Source organism: Ranitomeya imitator, chromosome 5 (genome assembly GCF_032444005.1).
Source record: "Ranitomeya imitator isolate aRanImi1 chromosome 5, aRanImi1.pri, whole genome shotgun sequence".
Classification (NCBI taxonomy): Eukaryota; Metazoa; Chordata; class Amphibia; order Anura; family Dendrobatidae; genus Ranitomeya; species Ranitomeya imitator.
In genome coordinates, this window is record NC_091286.1 from 95846047 (window position 1) to 95861958 (window position 15912).

At 42.6% G+C, this 15912-nt stretch overlaps 1 protein-coding gene across 2 annotated transcripts in view; it reads right to left on the reverse strand.

The window, feature by feature from the left end:
* RIN2 (Ras and Rab interactor 2) overlaps window positions 1–15912 on the reverse strand; it is a 215154-nt gene that overhangs the window by 56937 nt on the left and 142305 nt on the right. For both annotated transcript variants that reach the window (XM_069768938.1, XM_069768937.1), the window contains 2 exons: window positions 13336–13522; window positions 3035–3146 (listed from right to left, as the gene is read on the reverse strand). In XM_069768938.1, coding sequence (XP_069625039.1) covers window positions 3035–3146; window positions 13336–13522 — 299 coding nt within the window. The remainder of the gene's footprint in view (window positions 1–3034; window positions 3147–13335; window positions 13523–15912) is intronic.

Genomic DNA, 15912 nt, shown 5'->3' on the forward strand with positions numbered 1-15912 from the left:
GAATAACTCATACATATCCTCCGGTCCCGGCTCAGAATCCAGCCAATCCCTGCAGCGTATAGTGTGCGCGCAGTGGGGGGAATCATAAGTCTGCAGTCACACAGAGTGACTGCAGACTTATCGATTTGCTCCGGACAACCCCTTTAAGCTGACAAATATTACATATCGCTTGCATAATCCATGGGTTGTACAAAAGTATTGAAGCTGCTTTATGTTGACGGAAAACAAAACCTTATATGATCTCACAGTGTCAGTCAGATAGGTACAATGCAAACTACAGTACATCAGTGTGTAGGCACCATTGCTATTTTATACTGTCCATACATTACTCAAGCTGGGGCACGCAGACCCAAGAATCGCAGGTTTACTATGCCAGGGTTAGATATTCGAGAAAAAAGCAAAAAGACTAAAGCAGGCTCGCACAACCACAAAATGTAGAAAAATAATAAACATATTTATTAAACACCACAACATGAATAAAAACACTTAAAATGACAACAAGTGTATACAAAACACCCCCATAACATAATACAGTATCTGCAAAATACATATATATGAAGCGATATGCATAACCAGACAAGTAATTATATGCAGTACTGTGAGCTAGCAAACATTAGGGCCGAGACCAAAGACAAAGAAAGTATATGTACTAGGTCCCTACATTCCCTGCTGGTGAATAGGTGCACCAGAATGACCCCAAATAAATGATTAGAGATCCAGAGAAAGCCCACTATGAATTGCACATGTGGAGAGCAAGCCTAGATAAAAGAACAAGGCTCCCATATGAAAAAGACCCACGGCATCGCGCCAGAAATACTCAGCTGAGTCTGCAATAAGGCAGGTGGGAACAAAGAGGCTGCTGGGCTGCAAATAGCTCCACAAGTCCGCATGTGTCACATAGCCGGCTGATACCAAAGAAAGGGGGTGTAAGAGCGGAACCCCACGCGTATCGCCGCCGCAGCGGCTTCGTCAGGGGAAGACTTTCTTTGTCTTTGGTCTCGGCCCTAATGTTTGCTAGCTCACAGTACTGTATATAATAACTTGTCTGGTTATGCATATCGCTTCATATATATGTATTTTGCAGATACTGTATTATGTTATGGGGGTGTTTTGTATACACTTGTTGTCATTTTAAGTGTTTTTATTCATGTTGTGGTGTTTAATAAATATGTTTATTATTTTTCTACATTTTGTGGTTGTGCGAGCCTGCTTTAGTCCATTCTTTTTGCTTTTTTCTTGGTTATACTAATCATTGGACTTGGCTCTGCACCCCTGCTTTATACTGATATACGGCTGGAGTGCACCCTTCTATTTGCATATTGTAAGGGTTAGATATTTGCTGATGACTGTTCAACATTTAGTTGTGTTTGGACAAAACCTAAAAGACACATCAGAGCAAATCTCATCTGAGGCATGTTCGTAGGAGGAACAACTGTCCTCGGCATAAAGCGTCAGACAGAAAAAGATGCCAGACAGTGAATACCACACCCAACCTGTGCCAGCAAGGCTTATAAGAAAATTATTAATACTACGTTCACATATGCATAGTATTCTCTGCTGCACATTCAGGGTCAAAGTCACAAAACACGATACCTACACATTAGAAGAGGAAAGCTGTAAAATGCAAATTGCCTCTCCTGAGAAAAAGAGGACGCACTGATGAGGGCCAACAGCCCGAAACACCGTGTCTGAATTGAGATACTGATTTGGCTTTAATCCTAAGTCATATTGCACGACTCGTTAAAGGGTTGATTGTGACTTGTAGGATCGCTACTTCCAATAGGTGGCGCTATAGAGTTTAAGTCCTCTTTTTCTCAGAAGAGGCAATTTGCATATTATATTTCCCAGAGGAGCATTGCACGGCGAATAAGCCTCCTTACCTTGACAAGCCAGAGATGGTATGTCACTCTCTATAAGGAGAAACGATACCCCTTACTTAGTTATGTACTTTTAACTGTGTGTTACATGTTTGGTGAAGAAAGCAGAGAACCCTGCCTCAACCATGGTGCAAAAATCTACTATGGTCTTATTTTATGCCTTACAACTTGTCAAATACAAGTCTCCAGCATTTCAAGGGAACCTCTTGGATCATTTTGCCCCAATATACCACACCCATTGCCGAACAGGTCATGTAATGTGCATCCCCAACATGTTTCCCTAACGCTAAACGTTCGAGTATAACAGTTAAACCACTATTAAGTGTCCGCCGCTTTCTATGTAAATGGATGGTGCTGTATATTGGCTCAGTCATGCTCCTCTGCCCGGTACTGACAGCCGCACCAGATTGATTGATGGACTGGACTCCCCGACTGATGCCGCTCTTTGAGGAAATCCCGGCCTTGCGCGGTAACAGCCAGCTCCCCAGGTAAGAGCATTTAAGCTGGATAGAAAATGAAGCTGGGTGTACGGCTTCCACAACACGTGAAGATAGAAAATGAAGCTTGACCGTAGAGATGTCAACGCCAAGGCAATGGATGTCCTCGGAGAGTGGCGTAACATCAGGGCAATCCATAATTGTGATGGGTGTAACTACTAGGAGGAGGGTTACTGAGACAATATCCTGCGCTCCCCACACTACTAATAGCCAGGGATTTACATAGAAGGTGACTAATGATTAAGAGTTGTTTCATTCATATATACTGGAACGTTTAGCTTTACAGAGATATGTTAGGAAAGCACATTACATGACTTATACGGCAATGGCGGCAGGTTAGTGAGGCAAAATGGTGACAGGTTCCCTCTAAACGCTGCATTTGTGATACTAGAAGTTTTTAGAAAATCAACCGGTTTTAGTTTTTATGTTATGACACAGATTGAGTGATACCTTATAATTAGCATATGGGGTAGATGCTGCTGTAAGTATCTGACCAGCAACATAATACGTCACCAATTTACTATTTCATAGCTTTATATGCTTTTTTTCACTGTCCTAATTTGTAGAAAAAATGCGGCATAACAAATAAAGAAAAGTTTGCATTAAAAAAAACACATTAGTAATTGATAATTAGGAGGATAAATGAAAGGTTTCACTTACTGTAAGAACTTTCCCTAATCACAAATTCTTGGAACCAAGACCCAAACTCTTCTGGAACCCGAAGTGAGATGACTTTCTTCTGGAGAGCTGAAGATTTCCGCACCAAAAAGGTCTGTAATGTACAATTACAAATGAAAAGATGTCAAACTTCTAATATTCTGTATATGTCTTAAAATTATTATTGAGAGACCGATGTGCATACTATTCTTTTGCTCTACTTCCTTTCTCTGTCCTTCCTGACATCGGATCTTCAGCTCTTAGGATAAATACAACTACAGGGTGGGCCATTTATATGGATACACCTAAATAAAATGGGAATGGTTGGTGATATCAACTTCCTGTTTGTGGCACATTAGTATATGGGAGGGGGAAACTTTTCAAGAAGGGTGGTGACCATGGCGGACATTTTGAAGTCGGCCATTTTGGATCCAACTTTATTTTTTCCAATGGGAAGAGGGTCATGTGACACATCAAACTTATTGAAATTTGACAAGAAAAACAATGGTGTGCTTGGTTTTAACGTAACTTTATTCTTTCATGAGTTATTTACAAGCTTCTCTTTGTTTACAGCCATTGACACGTGAGGAGCCGATAGAAATTGTGTTGATGTCTGGTGAACGCAGTACCTGGATCGTTGCAGCAGATTTCAATGCAAGACACCCTACGCAAGAAAACTGTCACCATTCCCATGTTATTTAGGAGTATCCATATAAATGGCCAAATCAAAAAGTTGGCCTCATCACTGAACATAATGTTCTGAGTAAACTGAGAGTCATGTTCCAATTTTTGTTTTGCCCATTCTGCAAATTCAGAGATCTGGGTCACCAACCATTCCCTTTTCATTTAGGTGTTTCCATATACCGTATATACTCGAGTATAAGCCGAGATTTTCAGCCCCAAAAAATGGTCTGAAAGTGTCCCTCTCGGCTTATACTCGAGTCATGGAAGGTGGGGGGGGGTCGGCAGGTGAGGGGAAGCGACGACGGTCACATACTCACCTGCTCCTGGTGCTCCTGACGCTGGCCCTGTGTGTCCCATGGTCTCCGGCGCCTTCTTCCTCTGTTCAGCTGTTACGTGGTACCACTCATTAAAGTAATGAATATGGACTCCACTCCCATAGGGGTGGAGCCGCATATTCATTCTTGTAATGAGCGGTACCAGTGAACGCTGACAGAGGAAGAAGGTGCGGGCACCGGAGACCATGTGTCCGTGACAAGCTGCCAGGGACCGCGCCGGAGCAGGTGAGTATTTCATATTCACCTTCCCTCGTTCCAGCGTCGGCGCCCCTCTGTCTTCCACGTCCTCTGCAGTGACTGTTCAGGTAAGAGGGCGCAATGACATATTAGTGTGAACGCCGCCCTCTGCCTGAACAGAGACGGGACGCTGAGGAGCAGCGACGAGAGGTGAGTATGTCATTTTTTTTATTGCAGCAGCAGCATTATATGTGGCACATTGTTATATGGAGTGTCTATGGGGCCATAATTAACTGCATGGAGCATTATATGTGGCATATTTGTATATGGAGCATCTATGGGGCCACAATGAACTGCATGGAGCATTATATGTGGCACATTGTTATATGGAGCATCTTATGGGGCCATAATGAACTGTATGGAGCATTATATGTGGCATATTTGTATATGAAGCACCTTATGGGGCTATAATGAACTGCATGAAGCATTATATGTGGCACATTGTTATATGGAGCATCTATGGGGCCATAATGAACTGCATAGAGCATTATTTGTGGCCCATTTGTATATGGAGCATTATATGGGGTGCATTTTAATATGGAGCATCTTATGGGGCCCATCATGAACTGTATGGAGCATTATATGGGGCTCCTGATTCAATATGGATATTCAAAAACACTTAACCTACTGATGTCTCAATTAATTTTACTTTTATTGGTATCTATTTTTATTTTTGAAATTTACCAGTAGCTGCTGCTTTTCCCACCCTAGGCTTATACCCGAGTCATTACGTTTTACCATTTTTTTGTGGCAAAATTAGTGGGGTCGGCTTATACTCGAGTATACACAGTAAATGGCCCACCCTGTATTTTCTATCCATAATAAAATGGATATTCCCATCTGCAAGATCCTATCCCAATATGTAGTAGGTGTAATAATAATAATATTGGCAAATACCTCCAATTAGAAATGTAGTATAGTTTTTCTGATTTGCTATGTCTCTTTCCTCATGTGCAGACATTGCAGGACTTTAGGTATCCATAGTTACGACCACTAGCAAGTAGCTATTACTATATAGGTGGTCGTAACCATGGATACGTAAGGTCCTGCAAATGAGAAAAGAGACTGTGAATCAGAAAAACTATACTACATTTCTAATTGGAGGTGTATACCAATATTGTAATCATTACACCTACTATATATTGGGTTAGCATCCTGGAGATGGGAATACCCCTTTAAGCGTCGCAGAGGTGCAAAAGATTCAGATAACGATGACATCTGGCAATATGTTGGGCTTAGAGAAGAGTTAAGGAATGACACATTAGGGTCATGACATAATTTTACTGGCGGACCAGCACCAATATCACTATCAAAAATATTATAAGTGTATACTAAAACAGCTCACTTAAAGGGAACCTGTCACCAGGTTTGACCGATACGAGCTACGGCCAACCCCTTTCAGGGCTTATCTACAGTATTCTATATTGCTGTATATAAGCCCCCGATCCGACTTCTAAGAGAAGAAAAATAACTTTTTTTATACTCACCTGGGGGCGGTCTGGTCCAATGGGTGTCACAGGTCCTGATCCGGCACCTCCCATCTTCTTGTGATGCCGCCCTCCGGCTTGCTTCATCTGCGTCATCCACACAGTCTCCCCGGCATCATGCTCCGGCGCAGGCGTACTTATCTGTCCTGTTGAGGGCAGAGCAAAGTACTGCAGTGCGCAGACACCGGGAAAGGTCAGAGAGGCCCAGCGCCTGTGCACTGCAGTACTTTACTCTGCCCTCAACAGGACAAAGTATGCCTGTGCCGGAGCGCGATGCCGGGGAGACTGTGTTGATGACGCAGCGACACGTCATCCACATGAAGCAAGTGGGAGGATGGGGATCGTAAGAAGATGGGAGGCGCCGGACCAAGAAGAGCAACACCCCTCGGACCGGACCGCCCCACAGGTGAGAAGAATAAAAGTTATTTTTCAGGTCTTATAGGGTCTTATACGGTATACAGCAATATAGAAAGCTGTAGATAAGCCCTGAAAGGGGGTGGCCGTAGCTCGTATCGGCCAAACCTGGTGACAAGTTCCCTTTAAACTAAAGAAGTTAGTCATCCTACATTTTGCATCCTTGATATCTGAAAGGTTACCAACAAATGTCAGGAGCACCATAAGGTTCACAACCCCCCGCTGTGAGGCTAATCATAGAAGCCATGAGCTTTTACCATACTTACTGCACATACTTACACTTAGGTATCTAAAAAATAAAATGTCCTTATTTCCTCCATATAAAATATTGTAATATTAGTGACTTAAGCGTGGCTACCGGCTGTCACTTAAAGTTGAATGTGGTTCAGAAGTTCTAAAAAGATTGGTATCTCTACTATATCTCATATACAGAGTTTGGATTCTACTTTGTACAAGAGTCATCATATTAATACATCAATGCAGAAATACCAGGAAAACACCCACTGATAAAGTGGCTTTTTCCATACTGTCATGTACACTTGTGACTGTTGAGGCTGGGGCACCGCCAGACAGCTAGCTTGTGCATGCAAGATAAAGCAGCGCACATACCGCAGTGACCCACATGCCAACATGTCTATTCACTACTGCAACAATTGGCATAGTTCTAGTTTACAACGGATCTGTTACCAGGTTTTACAGTACAAACTGCGTTTACCATCAAACAGAATGTGTGGACCTCATGAGGCTGGTGTATTTACCTTGGAAATCCATGTCAGAACAGTTCTGAAAGTTTATCTCAATCTCTGCCACCTAGCCTGGTTGACAGCTCCACAGTGTCCCTCCTGCTGCTGCGGAGATCTCACACCGCTCAGGACAAGATGCAGTTGTCAGACAGACTGGGTGAGCAGAGACTGAATATACTCGGAGTTATGAGAGGTTTCATTCTGTATCTGGACTTATCCTAAAATCAGGATTGCATTACCATTCTGATATGAATTTTCACAGTATTTACACCAGCGTCCTCAGGTCTACTAGACTTATCCATTGAGATGAAGTTTGTGTTCCTGTCGGGTGAGGGATGGTCGGCTCCCGGTGACGACTATCAGGGGATCTGACACCCCGTGTAAAAGTGGAATATTAATTCAACTTTTGAAAAATCAGAATACGAATAATCAGGACTTTGAGCGGCTGGATTTTTGCTGGGGAAATCAGAATACAGCCGATTCGAATCATCCATTATTTACCTTAAGACTGATTTATTTTTATCTTCGTGTTTATATTTTACTTACAAATGTTTAACATTAGGTGTTAACTTTTTGCACATATATCCAATACAATCACATTTATCACTACCCCTGCGGGGTCCTTATGAGACACCAAATTTGTTCATTTAATTATTGGACTAATAAAGTCTTTCATTTAGTATTATAATTTCACTATTAGTTATTCTCATATTATTTGTCCATATTCACATTAATATCACTAGCTCAGCACCAGTATTTTCTCCCTTCCCCCCTCTTATTTTTTTCTTAGACTTTTGCTTTATAATATACACTCCAATGAGTCCATTTCTTATAAATTGCACTACGGCACTTTTTATAGCACATAGCACTTTGACGATTTAGCACTTATGTTTTCTTCTGTACAGTCCCTCTTTAGCAAACCCATATGGAGTTCCGCACATTAATATATCATTACCAATGGGACCGCTGCGCATGCGCTGATCACAGACTTGGTTGGGTTATAGCGAGCGGTCTTCAGTGCGGTGGTGCGTCTACGTCATCTTACTAGATGACCTGGCTCTCCCACCCATGTGACCGCGAACTGTTCCCCTATTGGTGGCACGAGTCTGACTGATCGACGCATGCACCAATGCACTCCGTACCTCGCACTTATTTTTGCATTACATCAGCGCGGCGGGGATATTACTTCACCGGCGCACGCGTCGCTAATTAAGGAACTGCTTTTTCGTTTCTTTTTTCACATAGATCCCCTCGTCCTATCAGCACCATAGCCCTCAGTATTTAAACCGGCATGTCCCCCAAAAGAAGCATAGCGAAATGCGCGTTGGGGCAGAGGGACACCGGGGGATTTCCACGTGGCCAAAATCAGGTACATTATGCCATTTCCGTAGTAACAAATTTAGACAATGTTATTATATTGGTGCAGCTAATATGTGTATACAGTGGTAGCATTAGGAACATGACATTTGTCTCAGTTATCCACTTGCTGACATGCACATCAGTATAGCCATTACTAAAATAGGCACATGATGTATTTTTAAGGATTTCTTCCCAATATTGCCATTATTTAATTCATATTGTATGGATTACATACACTCAAGAATTGTTTTTTAGTACACTTTGGTCTTTATACCAATTTATACATTGTCTTACTTCTACCTCATTTGTGGTCATTGAATTGGCACACCCCATGGCATTTAGTTCCCTCTTTCATTGGATCTAGCACCATTTCAATTTGCATGTTTTTTAAAGGGAACCTGTCACCTGAATTTGGCGGGACCGGTTTTCGGTCATATGAGCGGAGTTTTCGGGTGTTCGATTCACCCTTTCCTTAGGAATTACCTGTGGGTACGGGAAAAGCTCGGTATACTCCTGATTAATTGAATAATAAATGGAGCAAAACTTCTATCAAAAGGGTGGAAATTTCCTTGAGAGAAGAAATGTATGGCAGGAGTCCAGCCCAATCCAGAGCGCTCCAGGAGTAACGTGAGCCAAGCTCAATTCTACCCTCAACAGCTCAGCACAACCTCAGCCCACAACATCCAGCGGCCTCACAGGTTCGACCGAAGTTCACAAACAGGATCACCTTCTGTGCCGAGGTCTCCGGGACTCTGGGCACGTTGGGAGGGTGCAGATCCTCCAGGGAGACACTTGCTTCTCTTATAAATAGAGCAGCCAGCTGATGTTGTGCGTGCAGTGCTGCGGCTGCAGCTGTCCAGGGCCGAAAATGTCCTAAAGTCCATCCAGAGGGAATTCTCACTTTTAATAATGTTCCATTGTATTCTCCAAATTGCTAACATTCGCAAGTAGCAGGTGCAGATCCACAGAAGTTGGCTCTAGGAGGCGGCATATATGCTAAGCACAGAAACTGAATATGCTTCAACTGGAACAGAATACTCCGAAAACTCTTCAAAAGAGTAGAGTACTCCTCTATCCACACCGGGCTGTCTGTGAGAGGTCACTTCCATCAGATTCTATGTACAATGGCTATCTCCTGTATCTCTTAAAGAGGACCTTCCAGCATATTTTTCATGTTGGACTGGACACACGATGCAATAGTTACCGCAAAGTGGAATAAAATGTTTTTCTTTATAAATTCACTTCTCCATTGTGGAGATATGAGCAATCAAAGTATTTGGTACCTAATGAGTCAAAAAATGTTTTAAGTCTAACTGGGTGTTATAGACACTTGATTCCATCTCACCCAGTTGCTCTATAATCATCCACCTGGGCCTCAGACACCGGCCTCACCCTGACCTCACATCAAGGAAAATGGAAAAAAATTGGAGTTCGGCTCAACAGGACTGGATTTTCCTTTTCTTTTTCAAAAGAAAATATAGTGCATACAATATATGACTCATGAGTAAGACTGCCTAGTGCAGTCGAAACGCGTCGACTGGGTCATGTCGACCATGTACATTTTTCTTTTGTATGAACTATATTTTCTTTTGAAAAAGAAAAGGAAAATCCAGTCCTGTTGAGCCAGACTCCAATTTTTTCTATTTTCCTAACTGGGTGTTATCAGGCAATTTTCACTGGTGGCGTGTACGTCTTCCCCCTGTATGATGTTGACCAATCATAAGCAGGCAACAACCCTCAAAGCAAAAAAGAAGAACACGACCCCATCATAGCTGAGAGCAGGGTTCTCAGTGTGTTAGACAGAAGTGTGATTACTGACCCACTCTATAATCAGGAGAGCTGATAGAAGAGTTTGAAATGTGACACAGCTAAACTCAGCTGTACTGCTCCTCCCCACACTAATGCAGGCTAGACCAGGAGATCAGGGCTGCATTAAATCTCACACACTGAGATCGCTGTTGTGAGCTACGATGTGGAAGTGTTCTTTCCTTTGAATTTTACTGTCCGCTTATGACTGGTCATCATACAGGGAGAAGAAGTACATGCCCCCAGTGAAAACTATCTAATAAGTCCACTTTGACTTACCGAAAATTAACTCATTACGACCAAATACTTTGATATTATCTGCACAACAAAAAAGCAAAAAAAAACAATTTTATTATTTACCACTATTACAACCTATCAAATAAAGTTGCACTCTGTAACGCTATAGCATGTAAACATGGAACCTATCCTAACGTGATTCCTCTGACCGAGCACGCCACTCGTCAGCCCGTGGTGGTTTTAATCACAGCAGGATCCTACCTTCCTATATAAATGTAGGCAATAAACCCAGGAATCACGTTAGGATAGGTTCCCAGCAAAAGACGATGGCCTTGTCACTGGCTGCTGGGCATGCATGAATTGGCCAATTTATGCTCTAAGTGTCTTTTAATATTTTCTACAGCAGTAATGCAATTCAAATGTCATATATAGCGCTACAGAGTGCAGCTTTATTTATTAGTTATGTATGGAGATGGCTGCTCTTAGTATGCACCTGTTCACACCAGTATTGAAAGTGACGATCAGGCTTTTGATATTTATATAACTATTACCTCCTTTGTCCAGTTCAACATAAAAAAAATGTGGTAAAAGGTCCGGTTTGAGCACTTAAATGCTTTAGACCAGTCTTCTTGATTGCTCTACTCCTGGCATTTTATCAATACACAGACTAGACTTCATGTTCCCACTATGAACAAGCTACATTTTGCACATCAGACTGGATGGCCATCTGGCTGCTTAGAGATCCCTAGGGGAACAAGGCCTACACTAAACAGCTTGCTGATACACTCGATATCTTTTCCAGCTTTAGCCCCTAGGGGCCCCTATAAGCTCTTTACAGGTCCTTCTGAAATTAACAGTAGTTGTATAAATCCACGTGCTGTTGGCTCCCCCTAGTGGTGGGGGCATACAGCCAAAAATCTATATATCACTCACATCCTTGTTTAGGAAAGCAAGAGATGTTTGCAATTGCTCTCTTTATCAGAAAAATAAAGCACTTTACAGATATATTATAAGATTAATCAACTCCCTGCTTAGGAAGTAAAACATAATGGTGGACATTATCTACTATATAATTGTCTAAGGGTCACTTCCTTCTGTCTGTCACAGATATTAATTGGTCGCGGCCTCTGTCTGTCATGGAAATCCAACTCGCTGATTGGTCGTGGCAAAACGCCCACGACCATTGCCACGACCAATCAGCGACGGCCATAGTCCGGCGGCAACATGGCCGCTCCTTCCTCCACGCAGTCAGTGCCCGCTCCATACTCCCCTCCAGTCAGCCCTCACACAGGGTTAATAGCAGCGTTAATGGACCACGTTATGTCGCGGTGTAACGCACTCCATTAACGCAGCTATTAACCCTGTGTGATCAAGTTTTTACTATTGATGATGCGTATGCACCATCAATAGTAAAACGATCTAATGTTAAAAATAATAATAATAAAAAGGTTATTCTCACCCGCTGACGTGGCGCTGTTCTCGGCAGTGCAAGCGGCAGGTCCGGTGCCAAGGATGCTATGCGAGAAGGACCTTCCATGACGTCACGGTCATGTGACTGCGACGTCATCACAGGCCCTGCGCTCATCCGACCCTGGGACCGGAAGCTGCCGCGTGCACCGCACACAGGCGCCAGGACTACAAGGGGCTCCTCGGAAGGTGACTATATGTTTATTTTAAGTCTTTTTTAACCTGTTACATACATGTCTGGGCAATATAGTACGTGGCTGGGAAATATACCATGTGACTGGGCAATATACTACGTGGTTGTGCTGTATACTACGTCGCTGTGCAATATACTAGGTCGCTGGGCAATATAATACGTGACTTGGCAATATACTACGTGGCTGGGCAATATACTACGTGACTGGGCAATATATTACGTGGCTGGGCAATATATTACGTGGCTGGGCAATATACTACGTGGCTGGGCAATATACTACGTGGCTGGGCAATATACTATGTCGCTGTGCAATATACTACGTGACTGGGCAATATACTACGTCGCTGTGCAATATACTACGAGGCTGGGCAATATACTACGTGGCTGGGCAATATACTACGTGGCTGGGCAATATACTACGTGACTGGGCAATATACTACGTCGCTGTGCAATATACTACGAAGCTGGGCAATATACTACGTGGCTGGGCAATATACTACGTGGCTGGGCAATATACTACGTGGCTGGGCAATATACTACGTGGCTGGGCAATATACTATGTCGCTGTGCAATATACTACGTGACTGGGCAATATACTACGTGACTGGGCAATATACTACGTCGCTGTGCAATATACTACGAGGCTGGGCAATATACTACGTGGCTGGGCAATATACTACGTGACTGGGCAATATACTACGTGGCTGGGCAATATACTACGTGGCTGGGCAATATACTACGTGACTGGGCAATATACTACGTGACTGGGCAATATACTACGTGGCTGGGCAATATACTACGTGACTGGGAAATATAGTACGTGACTGGGCAATATACTATGTGACTGGGCAATATACTACGTGGCTGGGCAATATACTACGTGGCTGGGCAATATACCGTACTACGTGGCTGGGCAATATACTACGTGGCTGGGCAATATACTACGTGGACATGCATATTCTAGAATACCCGATGTGTTAGAATTGGGCCACCATCTAGTTATATATAATAAAGAAGTCCGGAAGTCTATCTAGCCATCAGTCACACCCTTTCTTGGCATGCAGAGGAGATCATTTTGGCAGAGTTCTTAGGAGGAAATAGATCCCATTTTTGATTTGTTATGGTCGCTGAAGATTTGTGAATACCTCCATCTCCATATACAGTGTTACAATCATGGGTCTGAACGTGGCACAAGAAAAGCTCTTGCCAGATGAATAATAAATTTGTAATAATAAATGTGCCATAATAAAGAAGCCATTTGTAATAATAAATGTGATGATAAATCTCCTCAGTGTCTATAGTATAAGGATGATCATCAGAATTACCATGGACCTGCACGTACCCCAGGAGGCTGATCTTGGAGGACGTCTTGGACCTTGTCATCGCTCAGACCAAGCTGAAGCCACACGGGATGAGTGTGGAGAAGTTTATCCAAGATGCTGGGCTTGTAGGCAACGCTTTCATAACCTGAGTCGCGGAGGAAAGCTTTCTTTTCGACCAGTACGTTCTTCTCCATCTCCTTTTCAATGCTGTGTAAAGAAATAGCAAACATTCAAGTTTGTCTGTGGGGTTCTTCTAGGACTATTACACCCAGTCTTGTATTCCTGACCCCCCATCTAATCTAACCAGGGTGGGGTTTCTATCACAATGTATTTCTGCAGGTCCGATGCCAGACAGACAAAGGACTTGGCATTGGAGCAAATTCTGCGGTTTCCTACATTTGATCTGGACTTGATCTGCTGTTTTAACATTTTGGCAATGGAGAGCACGCTTTATTCTATCATTTTAGCTGAGTCCTTGACATTAATGTGCAGCAATGAGTTGTTGGTTTGTAATGTCGGATTCACCCTGCTGGTGGTCCGGGCAGCACTAATCATGTCTAAGGTTCGTTTTCATGGTCTTTAATGCATTTAGCTTTTACCCCTTTACCCCAGACTATTTGCATATAGCGCGCCCTGTAAGCCTAATGTGTTCTTTATAGATTAATGTTTTATTTGGGTGTTGTTGTCGGAACAAGTGCACATTCCAGAGCACTGCCAAGATGTGATACCATAGGAGTGGGTGAGTGTCCTTAAAATGGGGAAAACAACCGCAGGCAGGAGTCAGACAGAATGGATTCAATCTTGTACAGAAGCTGCCAACCCCGCTGCACAGAGCGGACGCACAGCTTCGCAGGCAGTGACTTCTCCGGCTGTCCAGCTCCACCTAGTGGACACTAGGATCATCTCCCTTGTGGAAATGGGATCATTTTAACTTTGTGTTTTTGCAAGTAAACTTTTGCACATTATCCATTTTTAAAAGATCACTGTATTTATGGGCCAGTTAATCCCTTCATGACACAACAATTTTCCATTTTTGTTTATTGTTCTCTTTCTTCCAAGAGCCATAACGTGTCTTGGTTTTTTTTTTTTTTTTTTTTTACGTTGACATAACCGTATGAAGGGTGGTTTTAGGCGGGCAAAAGTTGCCATTTTGAATGACACTGTTCACTTTAAAATGTAAAAAGTTCAAGTAGGGTAAATTAGTGAAGGAAAAAACAATTCCACCATTGTTTTTTGGGTGTTTTTAAGGCGTTCATTATATGGTAAAATGACCTGGCATTATGATTCTTCAGGTTAGTACGACTTTGTAGCTACCAAGCTTAAAAGTTTTTTTTTTAAAGGGAACCTGTCACCTGAATTTGGCGGGACCGGTTTTTGGTCATATGGGCGGAGTTTTTGGATGTTTGATTCACCCTTTCCTTACCCGCTGGCTGCATTATTGGATTGAAGTTCATTCTCTGTCCTCCGTAGTACATGCCTGCACAAGGCAATCTTGAACCAATGTTATAATATGGAGTAGTGCAGATTTGCTATTTGTTTTCCCCATGCCGAATCAGCATGAGAAACAAAAATAGCAACATACTGCGAGTGTCTCAGTAACTTACGAGCACCCACACAACTCTATGGGTGAGTGTGAAACATCGGACTGCACTTAGATGTCATGTGAGTGCAGTCCCATTTACAAGGACGCAGACAATTGAGATTGAGAAATTATGTCGTTTATCTTCTCCATACATGTGATACAAATGTCTCATGCAAGAGATTGTGATTACAGTAAAATGTCGAGTGTCATTTTTGTAATCGAGTCAATTATCTCACATTGGAGAACTATTGCTCTTATGACCCTGGTATAAGCGGCAGAGTAAAACAAAGAGACACAGGCACACAGACTGTTCCTGCATTGAAGTAGTGTTTTATCTCATCAGAGCTGGATTCTCAGCTACACAGCACAGTACTGCTTTATAAGCGTTCATATTGATGCTTCTTGTGAACATGTGCTACATTGATACAGAGAAGGATGCATGTCTATGAGTGCTTTATGTGGGGGATAGAATTAGCAGCTAGTTTCCAGTTGCTCTGAGACAACTACAACTTAAGAGATAAAGCCTGTAAAGGGGCAAAAAATGCAGTCTGCAAGGTATACAATTGTTAGAAATTGTGCTACTTTTCACATACATACACGACAGCTTGTTCTGAACAGACACGTTACATGACGGGTGCTTTAGTAATGATTTGAATGTATACATATTATTGTTTTGTTTTTGCTACATTGCTTTTTCATAGAAATGTGTCCCCTACATAGTATCTGTGTGTAAGCAAGATGAAGATGGCAGATGAAAGCACGTATCACTGCAGAATCAGACTGCACAGGGTTTGTTTGTTGTCTGTTACCATAGAGACACATAGGTCTGCATAGGATCTGTAGGAACAAATTGCAAGTAGCACCTCTCTCCCCCTCAACTCTCCACAGAATCTTAAGAGCACCAACTGTCATCTCCTATCTCACTAATGTTGCCTGACAGATAATGTCTCCTGATTTTCAGGATCCTTTTGTTCTATGTCTCTCATATAGAACAATGGAGCTCTTGACAAAGCCT